Here is a 27479-nt window from a genome sequence, read left to right on the forward strand (position 1 = left end):
CATTCACTGCTAAAAATGTCATTTGTCCAAACCTACTAATACCCTTCTAGAACAAAGGCGCCTATATTTAAATCTCTAAAAACCAGGGAATAAACAGTTAAGATAAACTTGAACCTCTGAAAATCAGTAAATACCTCCCCCCACCCACTCCTTCCAACTTTAGTTCTGCTCTCTTTGAATCATGCCTCAACCTGCTGTTGACCAATATATGCTGGCTAGTATATATATGTTATACTGATAGTATGTTTTATCTGCACCCTACACGTTAAGCATAAATATAGCAGTTACATAGCCTAAATTGGCCTGTCCCTTTATAATCTGTTCACTTACGCTAAGTATCCCATAACACCTTGCATTAGTTAAAGTAGGTTGTGGCTTAAGTAGATAGGAAAGCTGTCAGGATCAGGACATATGTTTACTTTATCATAGCAACAAAAAGGGAGTTACCCTCACAAGCCTATCTACCCTGGGACAGACCTCGGAGGTGTTTTCATGCCCATTAGTACCTAGAATTGCATATGTTCAGAACAAAGATAAAGGGTACACCATGGTACTAGAAAAGCAAGGTAAAAAGCTAGTTGGTTAAATCTAGTTTCAGATGACATATATAGTACATTTTACTGGTAAACAAGGAGGATATAAAGAGAGGGCTTTAAGCGGTATACCTTTGGGAGCACGCCTTCCACATAAGGTGAATATAACATCACTCCATGAGACAGCTTCCCCGAGACTGGTATCATATAGAACAGCGGTTCTCAAACTTCAGCAACCTGAGGACCCCCATTTTGATTTAAAATTTTTCGTGGACCCCCTGCTCCTTCACCGAGGCTCCGCTCCTGCCCTACCCCTTCTCCAAGCCCCTGCTCACTTCATCCTCCCTCCCTCGGTCGCTCGCTCTCCCCCACCCTCATTCACTTTCACCAGGCTGGAGCAGGGGGTTGGGATGTGGGGGGAGGTGAGGGCTCCGCCTGGGGTATGGGTTCTGGGCTGGGGCCAGGGATGATGGGTTTGGGGTAGAGGAGGGGGCTTTGGGCTGGGGTGGGGGGATGCGGGCTCTGGGAGGGAATTTGGGTGCAGGAGAGGACTCGGGGCTGGGGCAGGGGGTTGAGGTGCGAGGGCGTGAGGGATGAAGGGTCCTGGCGGCACTTACTGCAGCTCCCAGAAAGCGTCAGCCAGGTCCCTGCAGCCCCTGGCAGAGACACAGCCAGTGAGGCTCTGTGCGCTGCCCTCGTGCCTGCAGGCGCCGCCCCCACAGCTCGCATTGGTCATGGTTCCCAGCCAATGGAAGCTGCAGAGCCAGCTCTCGGGTGGGGGCAGTGTGCGAAGCCTCCCTGGCCACCCCTGTACCTAAGGGCCACAGGGACCTGGTGGTCACTTCTGGGAGCCACATGGAACCAGGGCAGGTAGGGAGCCTGCCTTGGATGGAGCAGGAGGAGTTGAGCAGCGGGGCCTGCAGACCCCTGGAGTTCTCTCGCGGACCCCAGTTTGAGAAACGCTGATATAGAACCTTTTTCTTTCACTGTATTATTATTGGCTTAGACCAATAAATCTGACTGATGTTGGTTTATTTGGCCTCTGGAATATATTTCATAATGAACCAGTGTGGTCAAGAAATCAACACTGCTCCTCAGACTATAAAGTGCACCATGGGCATGCAGCATATCGGTACAGGAGGAGAAACTGTCAGACCATATCCTCAGTAAGGCAAACATCTCATTTAGAGGGCAGGCTTAGTGAACACCAGCTGGCTACACCTGACCTGTACTCGACCACTTCACCTGCTCTGCCCAAACTACCCCATAGTTACCAGATGTTACTACCCCCTGACCTTTGTCCTAAGGACTCCTTCTGGAACAGCCTCTTTGCACTAACCTCTGCCCTGTAGCGATGATAGATTATTGTACTCCTCTGCTTGCACAACCAATGAAACAGCACAGAAATGGGGGGTCTGTGTAGTGATTCCTTTGGGCGCAGATGCACTTCTCATATTGCCATGTGAGCTGTGGCAACCTGCTGCAAATAATCTTGTGTCAGTCAGTACAGTTGTCCCCTACACAGTGAAGGGCAGTTGGGAATGCATGCAGACAAATGAGAATACAATCCTGTGGGGCACAACACATCATATGAAATGTCACATTTACTTAGTCATTTCTTATGCCTGATTATAGGACGGTCCAGGCTGAAATATACAGTACATCCTCAGTTCCAGGAGCCAAAATGTAAGTTGCAAGGCTGAGCTGTGTGCACTTCCTTGTTTTCAGAGGTTTAAGTATAGGTGCACTTCCCATTCTGCAAGTGCATGAGGCACTGCCAGTCGAACTTATTTTAGCGTTAAAGATTTGGGCAGTGAATATCAAATCTGGCCTTTACATAATATTTTTCATTCAGAGACATCCCAAAGCACTTTAGAAGCTCAACAATATATGTTGGGAGGAATTGCTGACACCTAATTATTTCGAGTTCTCTTTCAAGAAACTCAAGACAATCTATGATATACCTGGGCAGGGCAAAACTTTCCCCATTCTCTTCCTTCCACCCCAGTAGCATAGTAGTGTAAGCTCAAAAGTTTGTTTCTCTCACCAACAGAAGCTGGTCCAATAAAAGATATTACCTCACCCAACTTGTCTCTATAATATCCTGGGACCAACACGGCTACAACAACACTGCATAGTCCTCTCCAGTCACTGATATGCTGATCAATCACCAGGTGATAAAATATCTCCTTTGCATAGACAGATGGCTGTCTTCTACCAGAGGCCTGGAAAAATTGTTCCTTCTTCTACTCTGGAGTATCCAGCAGATTAACATCTTCTAATGCTGCCTGTGGGGTAGAAAGGAATGTTTCAAGTTGTAGAGCACCAAGTGATTTTATCTCAAAAATCAATGAAAATTTATAGTTTAGAGAAACAAGAAATGGTAGGCCAAATCTTAGTAATCGTCTTTCAATGTGACTTCAGAGATGTGACTCCCACTATTTTAGTCACAAGGGATTCTCTGCCATTGTAATGCTGACAGATCCTGGTCGTTGGCGGATCAAACTGTGGACCTCGGAGCTTAGTGCATGAGCCTCTACCTCATGAGCTAAAAGCCAACAGGCTGTTAGTTAAGGCTGTAGAGCAGACTCATTTGATCTCTCTCTCTAAGTGGTCTCGGAGTCACTAGATGGGACAGAACATGACACCCTGGAGGTGTGTGGATTACACCTTGCCTTCGGGATACCATGATTAAAACCAAGCAATATAATAACAATACAGTCAGAGGTAATAATTATGATTAAAGAAAGAAAGAAAACACACAAAGAAGCAATAATGGTTCTGTCATAGATAACTAAAGCAGTTTATAGATGGGCAAAATAATTTAATTTAAGGGTTGGTGAATTCTTTTTGATATATTTGTGACGGGATCTCCAGGGTTCAGCATGGGACTGTGGAACCGCTGTGTCCCCTTAACTCTCCAGCCTTGGCTGTCTCTCACAATGCTTTGATAATAACAAGCAGCAAACCCCTCCAGGCGCTGTTATCACTCAGCACAACCGCATGTGGAGCCCCACACCCAGCTAGATTGCATGAATGCTCCCAGAGCCCTAATATCCATATTATTGATAACTTAAATAGCTTATTAATGATTAATGGTGAGCAATCTTAACTAAGTCCTATGAAACCAAACAAAATATTTAACTCAGTTAAAAAAAGTCATTCAGGGAGTTGTCTTGAGACAAGTAAATTAATATCAAGCATCTTAAATCCAAATTAAATCCCACAGTTTCTGCCTGTTTACTAAGTTAGCTTATGTCTCCTCTCCAGAAATACATTATGTAAACAATAGGGTATTTAACAACAGATGTTCTTAATACCTTAAATTACAATAGCATTTCAATATGCCATTAAAATCACGACAAGAAAATTTATATCTGATTCCTTGGGGTGCTTTGCTAACTTAATCTAGCCCTGGATGCTGAACTAGAAGTTGCTGCTTCTTCTTGATGCTCTTCTACGCTCCTTTTTGCTCTTTGGCTAATAGCTGTTACTTGTTTGCTTGCAGAAATGAACAGGAGGAGTTGTGAGGAGTACTGTAAAGTTGAAGAATGGGGGCAGCCTGGTGCTGCTGGTTTGCTTAATTCAGCAAATTTTATATTCCTTTCCTTTCGTAGCTTTACGGGAGGAGGAAGGCATGCCTATTTCAGAGCTTGGCTGAATTAAAAAATTAGCAGCTGTCATTCTTTCACTGGCTCGGCACCTTTCTGAGATTGTCAGCAGTTTCAGCTCATGCATAGATGATCTGCTACAACAGATGCAGCAGGGTTGTAATTTTTCCTCAACTTGATAGTTATACTGCCTTTGTTGTGGGAGATTATCAGAACATATTTGAAGTCTGAGTTTTCTTTTATTCGGCCCATTTTCTGATATATCCCTTTAGTTCCTTGCTAGCTTATTGGAGTTGAAATTCTGCTTCAAACGGGTGCAAATACCTGTATGTCGTATATCATGGTTTTCAGTTTTCAAAAGTATTTTTTAAACTTTATTACTCCTTAAAGAAAGTTTTTAAACTTGAATAGTCATTAAAGAAGTTATTGTCCCTTCTTAACAATCTTTGGATAGGTGACTTGTCTCTCTCAGTTTGGTAAGGAAGTAGTTTAAGCCAGATAATCAATTAAATTCCCTAATTAATATAAATATTCTATACTCAAATGGCTTTTATATGAGTAACCAGTTGTAGCATCAAATGACCTTACTATATTGCACATAAACCATGCCACTGTTAACATACAATGATATAAGGAAGTTATTACATTAGAAGGTTTGCAGTTAGAGACAAATATACATCTCAAAAGAAGCTGATGAACTCTTAAGCATTTAAATGACAGGCATAGGTTTTTCACCTTCAAGTGGAACATGAACTTAGAAGTTACAAAGATCTGCTACAAAACATTCCCCAGCCATAAATGTTTTCCTTAATATTTGAAGAATTAAGTCTTTAGAGAGTTTATAAAAGGGGTTAATTTTAATAGGATTTTTTCTAGCATATTTTCTGTGTGTTTGAAACCAACATTTTTTTTTCTTGCAAAGAGAGTGGGGTTGTAAAAGGCCTACTTTTATGGCTCTTGATAATACAGTTCCTAAACATTCCTACAAAGTCCTTTGCTTGCGATAAAACTCATCTCTATAGTAGACTTGCATCTCATATCAGATGTGCTTTGGTCCTTTGTCCAAAATGACCCTTAGATTTAAAATCTGCCATTTGCAGTACATTTACTACTTGCAATTAAAAACTTCACTAAGGCATTCTATAGAAAACATAAATCATAACAACCAAGGTTTACATACATCTTTCAAAACATAACATAAAATAAAATATAGAAAGTTAAGGCACGATAGAACTTATAAAAGCTGCATTTCAGAGTAAACACAGAGATATTATGGCTGTGGGGTGGTTATCCTCCTTTGACACTTTGGTAGTTTGTCACTAGTTGACAGAAGGCAGATTTCTTTAACTTGAACATTTCATACAATTAAATAAGGAACAGATAACATCAGACTGTGTTGTTATTTTTCTAAGCATCCTGTATAAATATTGAGTATATTTTAAATTCATAAAGATGCAAGCAAGTTTGTAATGACTTAATATTATAAGAATAAATTATAATAGTTTTACTGATAACTATTTTTGACTTAATATTGAGGTCTGTCTTCTACATGCCACTGCCTGAAATAGTGTTAAGACCACTACTGGTAAAAGGTCCTTGGCCTGTGGGCCCCAAGCCCCTCCTGTCTAGGTCAAAAACATGTATTGATTTTTTAAAATAAAATAAATATAAAAGATTTACTTCATGGGCTTGTGACCTGAAATTCAGCTGCTTCTGAACAGGCAAATGTGGGCAGATGGAATAAAGGCATGCTACCAGGTAGATAAAAGTATTAACTTGTGGCCTTACTTTGATGTGGAACATGAAAAGGGAAGGAACTTTTTTTTTCTTTTCCTGGACAAAAAAGTAATATCCTCTTTCATTGCCTTGGCAGGGCCTTCTATCTCTGCTGGACTAAGGCAGCCACCTAGCCTCTTTGGGCAAGGACACTGAACCAACAGGAGAAAAGACAAAGGGTTAGGGACGACCTGCTGCAGGACATGCAGAGGGATTTTGACCACAGGTTGAACCAACAGCTGAAATTCCAGCAGCAAATGAAGAAGCAGAAGAGGAAAAGGGAGGTAACGGACAGGGAGAGGGAGGAGAGGCTGGTGGCAGAGTACTTTGAGCATGACAGGGTGAGAATGGAGCAGGAGCTGACAGCAGCACAGGGAACTCATTCACCAACACTGGAAGCAGCAGAGGGAAATGTTTGAGTGACTGCTCATTGTGATGGTCAGCAAGCAGCAGACCCTAATACCTGCATCAACACCATCCCCAGAGGACCGTCCTCCACACTTCACATCCTGCAGCCAATGTAGCCACTGGACAATTGTGGGGGGCAGGGTAGGCAAAGATTCAGTTGATGAACTCCTGGAATGGAAGTGTGTATGATTAGAAGTATACCCTGTTCACTCTGTCCCCGTCCAGCCACAGTAGAGAACAGCTACATTGGTGGTGGCAATTCCATTTCCAGTGACATTGCACAGATTGTCATCACTGTTGGTTTTCATTGCACGTTGCACTTTTCACTTTTATTAACAATTGCACTCTCTAGTATTGGCAGCTGGAACACCTGTATTTGTTTTTAATAAAGTACTGGTTGTACAATTCATTGGGGTGTTAGTACTTGGGAAACAAAGAGTAGGCAGGAGGTTTAATCCAAATTCTCATAATAATAGCAAATAGATAAATTCAGATGTACGCTACAACACTACAGCATCACATTGCTCCGTGCATTTCCCGGCAGAAAGCAAGGATATGTGGTTGTACAAAGCATCCTTTATTTCCCTGTATCTCTTGGACCCAGCCCCAGTGAGCAGCTCTCCAGTACGTATCACACCAGGCAGACAACTATCTTCACCTTCAGTGTTCACCCCACCTTTGGACTACTCTGAGGAGGAGTCCTCTGACTCCCGGATCTCTGTCCAGGGATCTCCTACCCTCCATAGAAGAGACTTCTTCCCTGTTACCTACCCTCAAAGGGAAATTCCAAGGGAGAAAGTACCAGTGAGGCAGGGCTCATGATATGACCAGCAGTGGATGCTCCATCCTCTACCTTATGGACCCCCTCAATGCCCTTCTTAATGGGCTCTCTATTACTGTCAGTTCTCAAGGACTCCTAGTGTCACTCGTGGGGAATACAGAAGAAGACACCTGCCTGTTCCATCACTTTCTCTTCAACAACCTCAACCTCAACCTCGAGAGGAAACTTTTGAGGAGCAAGAGGTCAGAGTGGACAAGGAGGTGACACCTCAAACAAATATCATTGTCACCATATGAGGCTGTAATGCCTCCTCTACCTTCTTTGGCTAATGATTTTAAACAGTGTCAGGAACTGATGAAGCATACTGACTTGCTAGAGATTCCCTTAAAAAAGGCCTAAGAATCGCAACAAACTTTTGGCATTTTACATACAACATCCTCTGGTTGACTAACTCTACGAGTGAATGAAGCTCTACTGGATCCTGCCAAAACCATATGGCAAACCCTTGCCACCACACCACTCCCTTGCAAGCGGGCTCACGGTATTACATCCCAGCAAAATATGTGGAATTTTTGTTCTCCCACTCTCCACCAAATTCTTTAGCTGTGGAGGCTATCAACGAGCATTGCAGGCAACATCTTTCAAAGTCTGCACCCTGTGATAAAGACTAGAAGTGCCTTGACCTATTTGGTTGTAAGAGCTACTTTTCAGCCACTCTGCCATTTTGGATTGCAAATTACCAAGGTCTAATGGTGAAGTACAACTATTCCAATTATGACAAATTCAACAGTTTTAGTGAACACTTACCTGTAAAACACTGTGAGCAGTTCAAGACCATCATAGCTGAAGCTCAGTTCTTAGAAAAAGCTGATTTTGATAGCTTCCCTAGATGCAGGAGACACAGTAGCCCACTGCACATCTACTGATGTTGTCATGAGTAGAGCACTTTGGCTAGAGCTATCTGGTTTTCCTAGGGAGGTCCAGAATACTGTAGAAGACTTCCCTTTTGATGGACTTAAATTCTCCTATGAGTCAACAGATGAATCTCTCCAGACTTTGAAAGATTCCAGAGCCACACTTAGAGCCCTTAGCATATACATGCCTGCAAACAAAAGAAAATTTAGCAGATCACAAATGGCACAGAGATCTCGTCCAGTTCAGTTCTTTACATACCCTAGGCCTACGGAACCACCGAAAGGCAGGCCTAGGTGTCAAAAGAAGAGACTACCTACTGTGACTGCTACCACCACACAGCTGTCCTCTTCATCCAACCGTCAATTTGGATGGCTTAGTTGAGGGCTTGGAACATCCCCACCTCCTGAACGTTCACTTGCACTCACCTCCCTCCCTTTGGAGATGATTCTCCCATTTTCAACCTGCTTGGGAACAGATTACATCTAACAGATGGGTGTTGGAGGCCATAACATCAGGTTACTCAATCTGTTTCACTTCTATCCCTCACCCCACCCTCTTTACCGACCCTCTTTATCTCATGAACAGTTACTGAGACAAGAAGTCATCTCTCTTCTATGCATAGGAGCCAAAGAAACAGTTGCATTCCAGCAGAGAGGGAAGGGATTCTACTCAAAGTATTTTCTGGTACCCTAAAAAAAGAGAGGATGGAGAGACCAATATTAGATCTCAGACTGATAAACACCTTTGTGGAATCACAGAAATTGAGGATGGTGACTCTCAGATATTATTCCATAGTTAGATTCCAGGAATTGGTTCATGGCGCTCAACCTACAGGTCATATATTTTCATGTCACAATTCTCCCCTCTCACAAAAGGTTCTTTGTTTTACAAGCAGTCAGGGTTACTTCCAGTATTGAGTGTTTTCCTTTGACCTCTTCTTTGTCCCAAAGATCATAGCAGTGATAGCTGCTTACCTACGATGGCCAGGGATAATAGACTTCCCCTATTTTGATGACTAGCTGCTCAAGGGCCAGTCATACAATGACATTCTCTGCAGTACAGCCAGCCATATCCCTGTTCCACAGGATAGGTCTCCAAATAAACACTAAGTCCACTTGGAGCACAGTACAATATATATTCTTTATAGGTGCTTCTCTGAACATCGTAACAGCTAGGGCTTACCTTCAGGCAGACACTAAAAACCTAATTTTGAAGATTGAAATAACCCCACAGATGCTGACAAGAAATTGTCTCCAACTATTAGGACATATAGCAGTGTGTGTACCTTTATAACCCAACATGACAGGTTATAATACTTAGTCCTGTCATGAGTGCAGGGGACTGGACTAGATGACCTCTCAAGGTCCCTTCCAGTTCTACGTTCCTATGATTCACCTGTGGAGGGATTTTCAGTATTTGCCCATCTCACAAAGACAAGGTTTATGAAAGGTTTTGATTAATATATAACCACAATTAAAGAAGTCTATTCCTGTATGGGATTTAAACTTGGTCCTTAATTGTCTTATTAATTCAGAGATTCTAATGCATGAAGAATTGTAACCTGATTGATGTAGAAAATTTTGGGTAACAAATTAGGATGTGGTCATAAGGAAGACTTTTTCTTAAAGAAAACTGTAAAGTAATCTACCATTAATGTCTCCAGTTCCCCAACCTGTGGGCAGAAGTTATGGCCACCTAAAATACCACTCGATTAGTAAAAATATAGTTAGTTGGGTTTCTAATGACCAAGGGATGACCACATGGTAAACTGCCTGCCAGACTTATGACAGACTTATGTGCAGTGCTAGGGAGGAGCCAGTGGGTACCAATGCCCCAGGAAAAGGTAGGAAAGGTCCTGGACACCATATCTAGGCTGCTAGGTAAGAGATTCAAGTCCAGGATCTCCATGGTAGCTTTCTTTGAAATATTTCTAATTCCCCAAGCAGGGCCAGTAAGACAGGCAGAACTGCAGGGCATCAATGTGTGGATAAGAGAATGTTGTGAGGGGGAGGGTTTTAAATATAAGAAGAACTGGGGAACCTTTGGGAAAAGGAGGAGCCTATACAGAAAGAATGGGCCCCACCCAGAGCAAAATGGATGTGTTGCGGTGCGGGCAGGAACGGCACCAGGGTTTTTGCCTCCCTAGGCGGCAGCGCTCCTCCTCAGAGCATTCACTGGCGGGGGGTCCTTCCGCTCTGCGTCTTCAGGGCGCTTCGGCGGCGAGTCCTTCACTCGCTCCGGGACCCGCCGCCGAATTTCCGCCAAAGCACCCCGAAAACTTGGAGCGGAAGGATCCCCGCCGCCGAATTACTGCCAAGGATGGCAAAACGCCGCCTCCCAAATCTTGCTGCCCTAGGCGACCGCTAGTGGAAGCGCTGGCCCTGGGTGTAGGGGACGCGATGGGGTGGCTGGTTTGGAGGGAGCTGGGGGGGTCACGGTGCGGGGGAGGGGAGGGGAGGGGGCGGCTGGTTTGGAGAGAGACGGGGGTCGCGGTGCGGGGGACGGGAGGGGGCGGCTGGTTTAGAGGGAGCCAGGGCGGTCGTGGCGCTGGGGACGGGACGGGGTGGCTGGTTTGGAGAGAGACGGTGGTCGCGGTGCGGGGGACGCGGCAGGGTGGCTGGTTTGGAGGGAGCCGGGGTTTCCCGGCGCGGGGGATGCGAGGGGGCGGCTGGTTTGGAGGGAGGTGGGGGGTCGCGGTGCGGGGGACGGGAGGGGGCGGCTGGTTTAGAGGGAGCTGGGGGGGTTGCGGTGTAGGGGATGCAACGGGGTGGCTGGTTTGGAGGGAGCCGGGGTTTCCCGGCGCGGGGGAGGCTGGTTTGGAGGGAGGTGGGGGGGGGGGTTGTGGTGCAGCGGATGGGATGGGACGAGGCGGGGGAGCTGCAGAGCTGGTGCGGGGCGGGGTGATCGGGCGGAGCTGGGGTTGGGGGTGGGGCGGGCGGTGGGTGTTTCCCCAAAGGGGCTGATGCCGCCCACAGCCTCCCCGGATCCCGCGTCGCAGGCCCTGGCCCCGCCCCGGAGCAGCCGGGCCGCCTCCGCTGCACCATGGCCGGTGGGCCCGGGCGGCTGCTTTCCCTGGCCCTGGGCTGCCTGGCCGCCTTGGCCGCTCTGGCGGAGCAGCAGCCGCTGCGCTTCAAGCCGGCCCCGGCCCCCACCCCCGTGCGGCTCTTCACCGAGTCCGAGCTCGCCAGATACAGCGGGCAGGAGGTACGGGCGGGAGTAGTGTGGCGCCCATGCGGCTGGGGAGGGGGCACCGGCCCCCGGGGGCACGATTAGGTGGGGGGAAGGGCGCTGCTGCATGGGCGGAGGGCACTGCCCCCTGCGGAGATGGGGTGGAGTTGTTGTTGTTGTTACTACCGGATGCGTGACACCCCCACCAGAAACGAGCAGTTTGATGCCAACTCTTCCATCTCTCTTAGATATTTAAAAACTTTTCATGTCAAAGGAGACCAAGTGTCATCACACACTGGAGCTGCTTAATCAGCTCTCTCCAAATGGGGAGCATAGTCACCACTCTCAGACTAAAAACATTGCTGGGAAACAGACGAGGAGACAGTGATAAACGAAACCAACTTGTGCAAGCCAGGACATTAGAACACTGCAGTTCCAATGACAAACATCTGACAGTCTGGACATTTTCAGTTAAGACTCCAACTCAACCTTAACTCTGTTCCTTACCAGTGGAAGAACACCACTTGTTGCCCTATGAAAGAAACACAAGTCTTCCCCGTTGCATATATGAATCGCAGTGGTATGATCTTTTGTTATATGGAGATATTGCCTGCGCTCTGTTTCCCCCATTCAACACACATCCTTCCAGTTTATAGGTATACAAGATCCAAGACCTGTCTTACGAGGATGTGTAATTTATAGTGAAGATGAGGGGACCACACCTCGTATGGTCAGAGAAGTGACTAAAGCAGATGAAAAAGGTGCTAGCCTGCATCCACATTACAGAATGGTTGTTAGCAGCTGATGAGTTGTGTGCTAACTTGAGATTTTGTCTGTGTCACTGGGCAGGTTGGCTCATAAGAATTAAAAGCACTACAGCCCTCATACTAAGGGTCTGTATGTGTGGATGGGACGATACTCGAGTTAAAATTCTGCAGTGAAGACAAGCACACTGTGGGATGGTGGGCATGGCAGGCTCTGACGGATTGTATGCAGAGGTTAATATGACATGTTTTTGGTATGAGCTGGCTAGTGTGTATATGTACCATTGCTCTCTACTAGGTAACAATAGAACTGCTCAAGTATTGTATGTGTCATAGGTCCTATATTTTTAACAACTTATTGTGATTCCCTGTTAGCCCATATAATAAGGGCCTATGATTTTGGAGCAGGAGGATCCAACTTCTATTTGTACTCTTGCAATGAAGTTCTCAGTAATTGGGGTGTGCTATATAGTGACCGCTATAAAGTCCAGGGTGATCAGATTTATACAGGGCCTTAGGAGTACATGGATCTTTACATATAGATGCAGAATTACAGGATACTGCCTAACAGGCTTACAATCTACATTTAGAAATAGCATAAGTAATGACATTGGAGGAGGTTTGGGGGAAGGAAGAACAAGGATTACAGAATGATAATCCTTTGTTTTCTTTTGCATGCATCTTGATATTTCCACATATATTTTAATAAATTAATATTGTTTAGAGCAAAATTAAAGTTTTTTTTCTCTCTCCTTATTGTCAAGAGAGTTGGAGAGGAGGTTAATAGTGGATGGAGAGGGCAGAGCTGGGGGTGGAAGAAGATTGTTGTGTTGGGTGCATAAGAACAGTAGAGGGGATCAGACTGTAGTGGGAGGAAGAGAGAGAAGAGTAGCGGAGTGGAATGTGGGGACAAAAGAAGGCATGACAAAGGAGGCAGAGGTTGGAGAGATTAGGTAATATGGTCAGTAAGTGAACAATCAACAAGGCAAGTTAAAGGTTAGTGATCAGTATATTAATGGGAAGGAACTGATAGTATGGCAATTGATGGTTACAATCAGTAAGGCAAAAACTGAATGAGCCTAGCAGAAACAGTCAGCTGTCAGTCATGGATGTAACTACATGTTTTGGTCTCATCCTGTACTGTGAAGGTGGGGGAGAGTCTGGTTCTTCATTGGCCTGATTTTCAAAATAGCTCCTCAAAACTCCCATTGATTTCAATAGAATCTGCTAGCTGCTGGGCACTTTAGAAAGTCTGGTCACAGCTGTTTAGTGATATATTAACAGTTTGCAGGCCAGAATTTTTCCCTGAGATACTGGGCATCTGTGACTCCTAGCTGAAGGTTAGGATGGGGATGATGGAGAGACTAAGGAGTAAAGATAAGGTTTCTACTGGGATCTTAACCCCCTGACTTTCATTTAAACTAAAAATGAGATAAAATAGATATCTACTGACAACTTTAATTCTCAACTAAGCGTGTGTGTTTTTCCTTTTGTTTTTTTAAAACAGAACACCAACATTTCTGGAGTAATTTTGTTTTTCTTCCTAGCACTACTTTAAAGTATTTTAGAGAAGGAGGAAAGAAAGCATTATTATTATGATAATAATTTGCAAGTATCTTTTATCCAAAGTTTTCAAAACACCAAACAAATGTGGGTAAGTGACTTGCTGAAAGTCAAACAGTGAATAGTTTGGAAGAGAATCCAGGTTTCCTGACTCTAATTTCTTTCTCTAACCAGTTCTTACGCATAGCCCCTGTATACAATAGAGCAAAAATGTGCAATTGGTGGAAACTCTTCTGTAGATAGCCCTGTTTGAGAGTTTGTCTAGTGAGAGAGACCAAGTTACCCATTTCAGGCATAGAAATGCCTTTTCAAATCATAGTGTACAAATAGTACAATCAGTTTCAAGGATATCTCAGGTATTGTAGGGATACGGATCTTAAACATCTATCCAAGCAGGTCAGTTTCTCCCAGGCTGCTCAAGAGAACCATCAAAATAATCAGGCAATGGGCCCAAAGTCTCTAGTTGTATGTCAGATCTCCCCTTTTCCCGAGGATGAACACCACAATGGTAGAACAGGATATTCTTCCTGTTTCCTTCCTGACAGAAAAAGAACAGATACCAGATATCTTCTCCCATCTGAGTGTTTACAGACAGTTCCTCAGTTTTAGAGATCTGTAGAATGTGCTTCACCATAAATACCAAACCACTCAATAGGATATTGGAATACAGAACTTTTGATACTCTCTCCCTCATCACTAGCACTATAACTACCGATGCCTCAACATTTTACAGAATTACAGCTACCTATTTATTCTTCCAAAACCTGTGGTGATCCCTCCAATGAGGTAATCCTCAAAGAAAATTCTTCACATTTACAAAGTTATTGTTCTCACTGAGCTAATTCCATAGCCTTCAGAGATGTGTAGGGATTAAATGAAGTATCCATCCTACTCTAATCCTTGTCTGCCAGGTAGGACATTTAGGCCAATGGATTCAAAATCTTCCCTTAATGCAGGAGTGGCCAACCTGAGGCGGAGAAGCCGCCAGAATTTACCAATCTACATTGTCAAAGAGCCACAGTAATATGTCAGCAGCCCCTCATCAGCTTGCCCCCCCACACACACACGCTCCCAGTGCCTCCCACCCACTGGCAGTCCCGCCGATCAGCATCTCCCCCTCCCTCCCCACACCCCCCAATCAGCTGTTTTGTGGCTTGCAGAAGGCTTGGGGGGGGGGGTGAGAGCGAGGGAATAGCAGGCTCGGGGGGGGGGGGGGGACGGGAGGGGTGAAGTGGGGGCAGGGCCTGTGGCAGAGCCAGGGGCACCTGTAGCTTCAGCCCCAGAGTCTGTGTCTATACAAGGAGCTGCATATTAACTTCTGAAGAGCCGGGCCACCCCGCCTTAATGTATTCTTCTAGCTCATTAAGTCAAGAATGTAGACAGTTTTTAAAAATATCATAGAATTAATACAGGAATTCAATTTCCAGAAGTTTTAGCTGTCTATGATGAAAAAAATCTTAGCTAACAAATTCAAAATGATAAAATCCTTTGCTAAATTTATACAGATCTCTTCTTTGAAAGGCTTGCTGGTTGGCCTCCTTGGGGTTGTCTCCAGAAACTTTAGAAAACACTAACCAGCATCTCATTGACAGAGAAAATAGATTTTGAGGGAGGACAAAATGGAATCAATGGTTTATTAAGCAAAACAGATGTCAGCAGATCAGATTTGTGTGTGTGTGTGTGTTTGCTTTATCTTCTTGATCAAAGGAGAATACCATCTGCCATACACCGTTTCACCTCAGAAAACATCCACCTCCAGAATGATTTACTTAATCATCTTGGAAAAAACAAGTATTATGAACTGACTCCAGAAAAGGCACAGAAGGGGGAAGTGTATTGTCTGACTACTAGATTCCAAACAGAATAGTTTCTTCCATGAACTTCCATCATTTTCTGGGGTTAAATCCATAGAGATTCTCATAGACTATTTCAAGTACCAGTGTTTATTCCAGGAATTTCAAGAATCATCATCTATGGGAGCAAGAGACACATTGATGCAGCACAGAAATAAATAGGGCTTTAGCATACCTATTCCACTAGTAGTTGGTGTCCTAATAGTGAAAACAAGCTCCAATAGTGAGAACAGAAGTCTACATTTCTCCATGTACAACATGGTTTTCAGAATGCAGACACTCCGAACTTGGCATCACAGCGAGATACCAGTGAACTACACATCACTGAATACCAGTGGAAATTATTCATGTAATTATCACATGATGAATACTGATTTTTTTTGTACACTAACCTGCATGCAGCCTCTGTTCCCTCCCCCATCTCTGCCTTTGGCTCAGAATATGGCCTCTTTACTGAACAGTGCCAGCAGCTGACACAGGGATACTGTTTGGCAGGAAGCTGACAACAGTCATAATGGCAAGGTATAGAAAACCAGCTTCTTGCGGCCCAGAGACCCACAGAGAAATCTTTATTCTTTTTTTTTTTTTTGCAGCATGTAATTGATTTGGGGATGAATGAAAACTCCAGGCTGTGAATCTTGTGTGCATTGATCGTGATTTAAGTTGCTAGAGAACACATAGTAAGGGGTTCATTCTCTCCTCAATGCTGGCTTTATTTTGAGCACCTGCTGGCTTCTCTCTTTCTTTCCAGGAGGGCCAGCCTATTTACATGGCCGTGAAGGGAGTAGTATTTGATGTCACTTCTGGAAAAGGTGAGTTGGCTTTTCCCCCTTCACATTATCCCATTTTTCTTCTTAAACATCCTAAACCTTTAGGAAACTTCAAACTCTATTTAAATACAAAGAACATACTCATTTGTTCTTAATTCCTAATCATCCTCCTCTGAAGCTGCCTTCTCCCACTCTCAGCTTCACACCTCCTTTCATTCTGACCTCTGTGTCTGGAACAGAACAGATCCTCTTCTTATCCTATCATTTTCTAAGAAATGCCATAATGCCTTTTGACTTGATTGAGACACCTTCCATTATATAGATTTACACACGTTTTCCTCTAACATTGGTTTTAGCTACTCTTTAAATTTAAAATAAAAAAAAGTGCACTTAGGATTGGTGAAAGCTACCAAACTGAGAGCCCTAGAGAGAGAAATTCGCCATCAGTAGAACAGACACAACCTGGGCAGCAGCTGTATTACAATCTTAGTGAAGACAGGCAGTTGTCATTTTAGGCCACATTAACTAGTCCAGGTAAGCTAGTTTGTCTTGAGACGTCACCAAAATTTTAGGAGGAAAAGAGCTCGGATCCGAGTCCTTGGTTTTGGCTCATTTAGGAGTATAATGGGCTCCTTTCATGCTGGTATAAGCAGATGCTTAATCTGGCCCATTGTTTTCATTGTCAATAGTCTGAACGTTACTAGATTTCCTCTCCTTGAACAGAATTTTATGGGAAAGGTGCACCATACAACGCCCTCGTTGGGAAGGACTCAACACGAGGCGTTGCAAAGATGTCACTTGACCCAGAAGACCTCACTCATGACACAGTAAGAAATGGGATTGTTTGTTTAATTCCTTCTTTGCAAAATTTCAATCTTTTTCTTGGCTTCCCTAAAATATATTCCCCTGCTGTATATTTATTCAAAGCCCAATCCTATAAATAAGGAAAATACTTATTTTCTAAGAAATGCCATAATACCTTTTGATCTGATTGAGACACCTTCCATTATATAGATTTGCATACATTTTCCTCTAACATTGGTTTTAGCTACTCTTTAAATTTAAAATAAAAAAAGTGCACTTAGGACTGGTGAAAGCTACCAAACGGAGAGCCCTAGAGAGAGAAATTCGCCATCAGTAGAACAGACACAACTTGGGCAGCAGCTGCCCTGTTAACATACTTTAACAGCTGTCTAGAGGGACAGCATCTAAAAATGTGTAGTTCAGTTAGGGTGACCAGACAGCAAGTGTGAAAAATCAGGACAGGGAGTGGGGGGTAATAGGAGCCAATATAAGAAAAAGACCCAAAAATCGGGACTGTCCCTATAAAATCGGGACATCTGGTCATCCTAAGTTCAGTTTCCTTGACCAATTCAGTCCTTGGTGTCTCTGCTGAGAATACTAAATGGGCCAACTATGATGGTGCTTTTTGGAAATGAATTGAAGCCAACAACTCACTTTATCTGACGATGTCAGGCTTTATCACTACTGAGTTGAATTTGAGTAAGTGACCTAGGGGTGAAAGGTTCTATGATAAATAACTCATTGCCAATTACTTAAACCCTCCATTGTTTCTGTGCCCTGCAAATTAAATCTGAAGGCTGGCGTCGAGGCTAGGATGATCAACATAAATAAAGACACATGTAAATACCTGCCATTTTTTCTTGCCCATATTTCCTTTAGACAGGACTCACGGAAGAAGAGCTAAAATCCCTGGATGATATCTTCAATGATGTGTACAAAACCAAATATCCTATTGTTGGCTACACTTCTCGAAGAATTTTGAATGAGGATGGCAGCCCCAATCAGAACTTTAAACCTGAGGATCAGCCACATTTCAGCATTAGAGATGAATTTTGATGAAGGATTTAGCATCCTGAAAATCCTCAGATGGACATTGTAGAACACTGTATGACTGGGAAACATTGACTATTTCTAAGGCAGAAGAACATTTTCTATGAATTATGTATCTTTTGTATTTTTGTTATCCGTCCTCCCGTCCAAAGAGAATAATAGCTGATTATTAGTGTAGTGAATTCCTTCAAGTAGTGAACCAAATAAAATTTAATCAGTGGCACATATCTGTGGATTGGAGGGAATTATTTCAATAAAATTCTCACTGCCACTATCTTGATTTCTCTTTTTTAATATAAAAAGAAAAATTGGATAACTAAAGACTCATTCCCTAAAGGGGAGAAAGTGTCCTTTAATAGCTGAATCATGAGATTAGGGGTTTTGTCATTTCTGGGTTCTGTTCCCTGTTCTGCTGCAAACTTGCTGTATTACGTGAGTCACCTTACTTCACTTCTCCATGCCTCAGTTTCTCCATCAGTAAAATAGGTGTAATAAGGCTTCTTATCTCAGAGGAGTGGTGTGGGGCTTAATATTCATCCTCTTTGATTACAGTGGATATATAAATGCTGATTTCCTGAAATGTACTTAAATGCTGTATATTTATTTAAAGCCCAGTGTTATAAAACAAAGAAGATTTTTCTTCTGGGAAATGTAATATTGAATTACCTTTTGATTCGATATAGGCTATGGCTACAATCAATAGCTCACAGCAGCGCCGCTGCAAGATCTCTAGTGGAGCTGCTCTACACTGACAGGAAAGAGGTCTCCCATCGCCTTAAATAATCCACCCCCAACAAGTGGCGGCGGCAGCTATGTTGGCAGGAGAAGTTCTCCTGCCAACATAGCGCTGTCCACATCAGCACATAGGTGGGTGTAACTTATTTCAATCAGGGCGGTGGCTTATTCACACCCCTGAGTGGCATAAGTTACACCGACATAAGTGGTAGTGTAGACATGGCCTAAATCACTCTTATTGCAGTAGTTTTGTCAAAATAGCACTTTTTTGTAATACATTTACATGGGTTTGTCATTTAAAATTTAGGTCATGATGGTTCCTTAGTATCCTCAACTCCTAATTCCCACAAACCAAGAGAAATTATAACCTAGGATCTATGGTTATTATAAAGTCTTTGTTCACATATTTTAAAATGTAAGTTTACTGTGATTATTTCAGTCTGACCAGAATATTCCCAGCTTCTTTATGTTGTCAATTAAACTCTGGCTGACTCTACACATAGGCGCGGGAACTAAGGGTGCTGCCACAGCCCCTGGTTTGAAGTAGTTATCATATGCAGGCTTTATAGTTTGGTTCAAGGGCTCTCAGCACCCCCGTACACAAATTGTTCTAGCACCCTTGTCTACCGGTGCTTTTTCCATTTTTAATCTGTATCAGGTTCTCTGCACTATTACTTTTTCTAGCTTGATCGTTGCCACTCCAGTTCCCTTGAAAGGTGTGTGTGTGTGTGTGTTCTTTTTCTGTTTAACCTAATTTACAACTCCAGGTCCTGCTGGGGAGAAAATAAGTCCTCTCCTCTGTCAGATTTCTCTTGGCAGTCTTTCAGGCTGCTTTTAATTTACATAGCAACCGGAGAACATTAAATGCTTGTGCTATACCAAGTGCTGCTAACTACTGACTTCCACTAACTGAAGTCAAATGCTAACTGTCATGTATGCAGATTTACCTGCCACCATGACAGTTTGAATTAGCATTGAGAAACTGAGCAGCTGCTTCCAATTTCTGAAAGATAATTTGCTTCATTATGTTAACCTCCTGGCTGCTTTCTTTCAAAGAGTAAATGATTAAATCATTTATTCTCCCTCTCCTGGGATCTGTACACTGTATAGCATATTGTGGGAGAAGGACAATTGTCTGATAAAAGAAAACTTTTTTTTTAATTATCCCTTTCATAACATCATTGATATTTACTCTAAATGTGCTTTGTACCTTAAGCCACTTTCTTCCCTTATAGCCATTCAGCAGTATAGTGTAAGAGGTTAAAGCAAGGGATTCCTGGTGTTTACACACCGCCACCAAGTTTCTGTGTACCTGAGGTTACCTGTGCCACTTAACTGCATCACAAAGTTCTAATTAATAAATGTTTGTATTTAAAGCTACAGTTGGTTGTTAATAAAGTTTTTGCAGGAAAGTAAACCATTTTTTAGATCCATTACTCCACAAACATTTTTCAGTGAAAAAAATGAAACCTGAAAATTTTTGGTTTGTGAACAGTATGGAAACTAATTTAATAAAAAACTCGAGGCTTTGAAAACAGAAAACTTTTGCTGAAAATAGAATATTCTGGCTTTTGATTTTTCCCTCTTTCTGAATTTTTTTAAAAAACCAAACCCCTCCCCCCAGAAAATGTTGACCAAAATAAAAATGGTTTTGTTTTCGTTGAAAAGTAGTTTTTCATAAAAAAATAAATAAATCCCCAAACCTGCAAACTACACACAACACATCACACCCCGAACACAAATTTCAACCAGCTCTAAAACTAAGCTTCATCAGGATGGTGGGTGCTGTACAAACAAACTGTAAATAGCTTGCAGTCTAACTCAGGGGTGGTCAAACTACGGCCCGTGGGATTGCCAGTCCCATGGCATAGCGGGGTTAAGGCAGGCTCCCTGGCCCCGTGCCGCTCCCGGAAGCGGTCAGACCACATCCCTGCAGTCCCTGGGGCAGAGGGTTCTGCGTGCTGCCCTTGCCTGCAGGCACCGCCCCCCGACCCCCCGCACCTCCCATTGGCTGGGAATGGGGAACCGCAGTCATTGGGAGCTTCGGGGGAGGTAGCCGCAGGTGAGGGCAGCGTGCGGAGCCCTCTGCCCCCCCCCCGGGTCTGCAGGGATGTGGTGCCAGCTGCCACGCGAGGCCAGGGCAGGCAGGGAGCCTGCCTTAGCCCCACTGCCACCCCAGAGCCGCTCAAGGAGCCCATAACCCAAACCCCTCTGCACCCCACACCCCAACTCTCTGCCCTGAGCTCCCTGCCAAACCCCTCCTGCACCCCACCCCCTGTCCTGAGTCTCCTCCCGCACTCCACACCCCCTCCTGCATCCCAACCCCCTGCCCTGAGCCCCAACCCCGTCCTGAGCTCCCTGCTGTACCTCTCCTGCACCCTAAGCCCCCTCCTGCACCCCACACCCCTCCTATACCCCAACCCCCAGCCCTGAGCCCCTTCCTTCACCCTGCACCCCTCCCTGCACCCCACACTCCCTCCTGCACCCCAACCCCCTGCCCCAGTCCTACATTCATGGCCCTGCATGCAATTTCCCCACCCAGATGTGGCCCTCAGGCCAAAAAGTTTGCCCACCCCTGGTCTAACTCATTCATGATACTGTACAAAGACTGATGATTCATTCTCAAAATGGTGCAAACACCATAAATGAGAGGCATTGTGGGAGAAATGTGTTTCAAGGAGTTGAATGAAGAGAGGGGTGGTCCAAGAGTAAGGGCTAATAAGAATATGGAAGAGATGATTAATTGGAATGTAAGAGAATGAGAGCAGAGCTCCTCTGATAAAAATACTAAGTAATATTTCCTTCTTTTCCTGTCCCACTCTAATTTGACACTCTACTTCCTGATGTGGGCAGCTGGAGGAGCTACACTACTAAGATTATTTTCAGTGGTTGATTAGAAGTTTTACCAACATGTTAAATGTTGTACATGGAAACTTAATTTTGAGGGCAGATTCAAACTCACAAACTTCAAGTGGGTTTGCATATGGTGTAACAATGTTCTCTTCTCCCTGTTTGAACACAAGAACATTGCCAGAAGGCGGGAGTAGACAATACGGGATAGATTACTCAATAATTGTCCTGTTCTGTTCATTTCCCTGAAGCATCTGACACTGGCTACTGTTGAAGACAGGATACTGACTAGATGGACCATTTGTCTGACCCAGTATGGCCATTGTTATGTTAACCCCATGGATCTCCAATGAGGGGCTTACATGGAAGTCTCAAGGATGGAGCGTAGTATTCCCTCTGACCTCTCTGTGTGAAAGATCTGGCCCTCCCCCACTCACGTATATGGAAAGAGATGCTCCAGCCCCATTTAAAAATAACACTTTCCTCAGCTCTGTTATGAATGACACTTTTGATAATCTAAACTGAATGAATTTTAAAAATCAAATGTTCTTACAATTTATTCTCTTTCCTTTGTAGATTTCTCTCAGTTAGGAAATAAAATGACTAGTCACTTTCACTTTGGTGTAATTGTTTCCTGGTCAACTTCACTTTCAGATTCCAATACACTTTCACAATGCTACAATTCCCTGGCTGCAGACAGGCCCGGGGAATGAGTCTTTTCTTCAGAAACTGCTACTATTGACTGATGTTTAATAAAGGCCATAGAAATATTGATTACACAGTAGGTTTTGTAAAAGCTTTTTTTACCAAAAATTCATTTGACCCATCTACCTCCTCATCAGAGGATCATCACCACACTATCTGAGCACCTGTGAACCCTAATTAATTTATCCTCAGATCACCCTACTTAGGGAAGAATTATCTCCTTTTATTTCCCTATTTTCTAGATGAGCGACCGAGGCATAAAATGATAAAATGACTTGCACAATGTCACAGAGAAAGTCTGTTGAACCATTGTGACATTCTATACCTTGGGGGAGCGTGCTGGAACCCCCATATTCCTCATTTTCATATAATTTGGATCTTATGTATAAAGCGTGCCTTGTAAGGTATCGGGGAAAGGTTATGATCTGCTGAAAGTCATTTCTCTATACATATATGTATATCATTAATGCATATGAAGTTATGAGAATTGTGTTGTATGGTTGTCACTAAAACATGCTGTAAGTTGGGGGAATCAGCCAGATATTAGCTCCCCAGAGGCAACAGCAAGGAAACTAACCAACCCCCCGGGCAGGGTGTCAAAGAACCCATCCACAGCCATTGTCCAACAAGGGAGCTACAATGCAATGACTCACCTGCATGAGGCCACACCAGGGGAATTGCTGAACCTTGCTTGGAGAGACTCAGCAATGCTCACCTGACTCTGAAGGGCGGGGGGCAAAGCCAAGGGGGAGGAAAGGACATGATAAAAGGAAGAGACATTTGCTGTGCTCTTCCTCTCGCTTCCACCTACACCTACAGACACCACCAACCAACTGAAGCGCTGATCAAAGGGGAGAGCCTGGCTGAAGAGCAACCAGCCAGCCTGTGGTGAGAAGCATCTAAGTTTGTATGTGCACTGAAACTTAAGATCAGCTTAGAATGCTTTTATTTCATTTGACCAAATCTGACTTATGTTTTGACTTCTAATCACTTAAAATCTATCTTTATAGTTGATAAATCTGTTTGTTTATTCTACCTGAAGCAGTGCGTTTGGTTTGAAGCGTGTCAGAGGCTCCCCTTGGGATAACAAGCCTGTTACATATCAATTTCTTTGTTAAATTGACGAACTCATATAAGCTTGCAGCATCCAGCGGGCATAATTGGACACTGCAGGACAGAGGTTCCTAGGGTTGTGTCTGGGACCGGAGATATTGGCTAGTGTCATTCGGTTGCACAATCCAAAGAAATAAATTTGTTAGTCTCTAAGGTGCCACAAGTACTCCTGTTCTTCTTTTTGCGGATACAGACTAACACGGCTGTTACTCTGAAAACAATCCAAAGAGCAGCTTACATGCCAGAGGCTGTGCGTGAACAGCCCAGGAGTGGGGGTTATCACAGCAGAGCAGGGTAAGGCTGGCTCCCAGAGTCAAGGACTGGAGTGACCTAGCAGATCACAGGTCCATATAACACCAGAGGGGAATGTCACAACCATTATCTCTTGGGTCCCACTCTAGTATGCTAAGCACTAGAGTGTACCCTTTTAAAAAACATCTTACAACATATGACTTGGCTATCTTTTTTGGTGTGGTGACTGGTGATGGAGCTGAATTTTACACTGCTGAAAGATAACATTTGCCTTGGAGACAGAAATGTGTATGATGTCAAGTAGACATTTTTAAAAATTGTTTTTCCTAAAACTATCACATTTATTGTCACCCCTTCTTTAGAGCTGGTTTTGTTACCCTGAGTTTTGCATCATTTCAATGAGACCGTTGATCTATCTGAAATTTTCACTTAAACAAGCAAACAGTGAGAGGTCCCATTACAGGCCCCCGATTTACCCTGAAGGGTGATGAATTTCTTTGTAATCCACTTGTAGCTTCCAGAAGATGACTCACTGTTTTTACTCTAATTCCTCTAATCTACCTCTTGTTAATTTATCATGGGTGTCAGCGTGATTCAAGAAGGTTTTTATGAATTGCCATAACAAGAGAGAACCTACTCTATTCTTAAATACTGTTTTACTCTACATTCTGGAGTGAAATATTGGTGAGCATCTCAAGGAGCCATCTCTCATTGTTGAGAAGATGCAAAAGAGTTTACCAAAGGGAGCTGAACTAATGTCAAAACGCTACAACTCATCTAAGGCGCTCTTTACACAGGAATAACTTACACAACACTGCTATGATTCCCTCTTATGACCTCCCCTCCAAATATTCTATCTTTTATCCTAGTACATTTAACTAAATACTATAGCAATAGGCACTTTACTTTACACACAGAAAAGTGCTTTATGACCTGGATGTACGTTAATCAGATTCTGCAGCCCTCACTTTGAGTGCCACTTGTTTGAAGTCAATGGTACTAATTGCTGAGGTAACTGCTATTCAACAGAAGGGCTTCAGAATCTGGCCTAACCTCAGAACACCCCTCTGAGGTAGATAAGTATTATCCCCATTTGCAGATTGGAAACAGATTAAAGTGAATTCATGTTAAAGCCTTGTCTAGATTAGTATGTAAAATGTCTTGCTAGCACATGAGCTAACAGCACATCTTTAATTTCTAATCTAGGCAAAACCTAAATTTGAAGAGAGCTGTGAATACAACCCAGGAGCCCTGAATCCTAGTTCTAATCACTCGGGTTGGGATTTTTAAAGGAAGCTTTGATGGAGTGAGGCACCCAAATCACATTGAAATTTAATGGGAACTGGGAACCTAACTCCCTTACACCTTGTCTACATGAGAAAATTATACATTTTAAACTAAATCAGTTTAGAAACTGATTTCATTAAGTCATTCCAACACCTTTGTGTGGACACATTTCAGTGCCCCTGTGGGTAAACGCACTCATTTCCATGACTCTTAAACCAATATGAGAGTTCCATCAGTTTAACATCAGTTTCTACATACATTTAATTAAATTGGTACAATTTTATCATGTAGACAAGGTCTTGGGTTTCTTTGAAAATTGCAGTGACACTACCCAAGAGTCTTTGTGATCCAAGGATATCAACTATACCTGTAGCACTATAGGAATCAATCTTATATCACATTTCAGGCCAGGAATAGCTTTAGATGTTTGGGAACAATGCTAATTATGAAAATTCATACAGGAAGGATATTATCTGCTATTCATTAGCCTTCTTTTTGGAATGTTTGTCATCCAATCAGGAAACAAAAGACATAACCTGTGATATAGGTGAATGAGCACCACAACATCAGTAATAAACATACATGTAGTCCAAGTGAAAAGTGCCTGAACAACCAATTGTCTGTAAATTATTCAGCCAGACTATTCAGCAAATACTTACAAATAATCAATACAGTCAAAGAAAATCAGATTGGGTCTGTGAGTGGGTTGATTAAAAAAAGACTGAATTTGTAACAAATATTGAATATTTCATTACTGAGTTGTTATATTTGTAATTAGTAGTTTACACAGCTAGCACCATAGCTGAGTCAGCATTTGCTATTTTTTATAGCATACCTCTGAATCTCTTTAAAGTATCTGTCACTCATGTCAGTGAGCAGGTCCATGTCAAACATGATAAGAACGTTTTCATTCCACTAAATCAGTGTCTGAAAGGACAAAAGTGCATGGGAGATATTGAAAGCTGCTCAGATGATGGGACTAGGAACAGTGATACTAAGGGGTGTGATTCTGAACTTGGTGTTAAAAAAAAAGTGGGGATTAAGTGGGAAAAAGTGCTATGAAGACACCTTATACTGCTTGGCTTGTTTTGGCAGATCTATCCTCAAAGATGGGTCTCTATTAAAATATTTTCCTTTCTGTGTGCCTCATTCTTGCTGTTCAGTGCAGGATGTCACTCCTACCGGTGTGTTTACTGGACCTAAACTTAAGCCCTCATATCTTGTTTACCAGAGGACAAGGGCTTTATGAAAACCTACGACAAATAAAATAGAAAGAAACTGAGACTAGCACTCTAACATAGAAACTGAGATGATATACATCTGGAACAGCTAAGTTCAAAAACAGAGCCACAAAAAATACTATGCAATATATAATATTTGCCACCATTTCTCATTGGCTATTTGTGTCTGTTGCAATCACAAACGCTACAGACCCAAGAAATACTACCAGATTACTATGGGCTTGTGGCATTCTGTATCTCAAAGTAGCACTCCATACGGCTAAATTTAGTGCCTTGCATGGTGTCAAGTATCAGGGGGTAGCCATGTTACTCTGAAACCCATCTTAGTCTGTATCCACAAAAACAACAAGGAGTCCAGTGGAGTGGAAATCCATCAACCTCAACAAAAAACTTGCACAGATACAGACAGACATCATCTTCCTCTCCAAGTGCAAACAGATGGACATCATACCAAATGGACTGAAGGTAAAAAATCCATTGCAATCAACATACTGCACTGACTATGGAGCGAGACTGTGCCACACTCTCAAAGAAACTGAGGAACCACCTGATCAGCATCCTGTACAGCAGACAGGAGAAGATCAAGAATGAGCTCTCAAAACTGAAGACACTCATACAAAAACAACCTTCCACACAAACTTCCACGTGGCTGGACTTTACAAAAATGAGACAAGCCATTTACAACACACACTTCACTTCTTTACAGCGAAAAAGGACAGTAAACTATCTAACTCCTATATGCCACAGGGAGCTACAACAGTGGTACCCTCAACTCACCTAACAATATTGTTAATCTGTCCAACCACACACTTAGCCCAGCAGAAGAGTCTGTCCTATCTCAGGGACTCTCTTTCTCCCCCCCCCACCCCCATGAACATGATACAGTTCTGCAGTGATCTGGAAGCCTACTTTCGTCGTCTCCGACTCAAGGAATATTTTCAACACACCACTGAACAGCGCACTGACCCACAGGAACCCTCCTACCCAGGGCCAGTCCAGCTTTTTTGCCGCCCCAAGCGGCAAAGCGGGAAAAAAAAAGAAAAGATAAAGCCGATCGGCGGCAGCTCATTCTTCTGCGGCAATTCGGCGGCGGGTCCTTCGTTTGCTCCCTCTCTTCCTCTTCAGCGGCACTTCGGCGGCAGCTCAAAGAGGAAGAGAGGGACTGAGGGACCCGTTGCCGAATTGCCACTGAAGACCTGGACATGCCGCCCCTTTTCATTGGCCGCCCCAAGCACCTGCTTCCTTTGCTGGTGCCTGGAGCCGGCCCTGCTCCTACCAACACTATAAGAAGAAGAATTCT

General features: G+C 43.4%; 1 protein-coding gene and 1 long non-coding RNA gene across 2 annotated transcripts; one reads left to right on the forward strand and one right to left on the reverse strand.

Annotated features, from left to right (window-relative positions):
• Positions 1-2150: 2150 nt before the first annotated feature.
• LOC128834213 (uncharacterized) lies at positions 2151-8942 on the reverse strand. Its single transcript, XR_008444397.1, has 5 exons — positions 8342-8942; positions 7917-8211; positions 6384-6496; positions 5933-6072; positions 2151-2821 (listed from the first exon to the last, which is right to left on the reverse strand). It is a non-coding gene; the product is annotated as an uncharacterized LOC128834213 (long non-coding RNA).
• Positions 8943-11024: 2082 nt separating this feature from the next.
• NENF (neudesin neurotrophic factor) lies at positions 11025-20111 on the forward strand. The gene is made up of 4 exons (XM_054022806.1): positions 11025-11228; positions 16124-16184; positions 16866-16969; positions 17826-20111. Exons 1-4 carry the CDS (start codon positions 11067-11069, stop codon positions 18000-18002), a joined length of 504 nt encoding a protein of 167 aa, XP_053878781.1. The 5' UTR covers positions 11025-11066; the 3' UTR covers positions 18003-20111.
• Positions 20112-27479: the final 7368 nt, after the last annotated feature.

This window comes from Malaclemys terrapin, chromosome 3 (genome assembly GCF_027887155.1).
Source record: "Malaclemys terrapin pileata isolate rMalTer1 chromosome 3, rMalTer1.hap1, whole genome shotgun sequence".
Classification (NCBI taxonomy): domain Eukaryota; kingdom Metazoa; phylum Chordata; order Testudines; family Emydidae; genus Malaclemys; species Malaclemys terrapin.

What these genes read in the sequence shown, in the direction of transcription:
- NENF (XM_054022806.1), top strand. Translation starts at nt 11,067, where the DNA reads ATGGCCGGTGGGCCCGGGCGGCTGCTTTCCCTGGCCCTGGGCTGCCTG. An exon ending in CCAGATACAGCGGGCAGGAG is followed by an intron (nt 11,229 to 16,123) that starts GTACGGGCGGGA and finishes CTTTCTTTCCAG; the next exon opens with GAGGGCCAGCCTATTTACAT. An exon ending in TGATGTCACTTCTGGAAAAG is followed by an intron (nt 16,185 to 16,865) that starts GTGAGTTGGCTT and finishes CTCCTTGAACAG; the next exon opens with AATTTTATGGGAAAGGTGCA.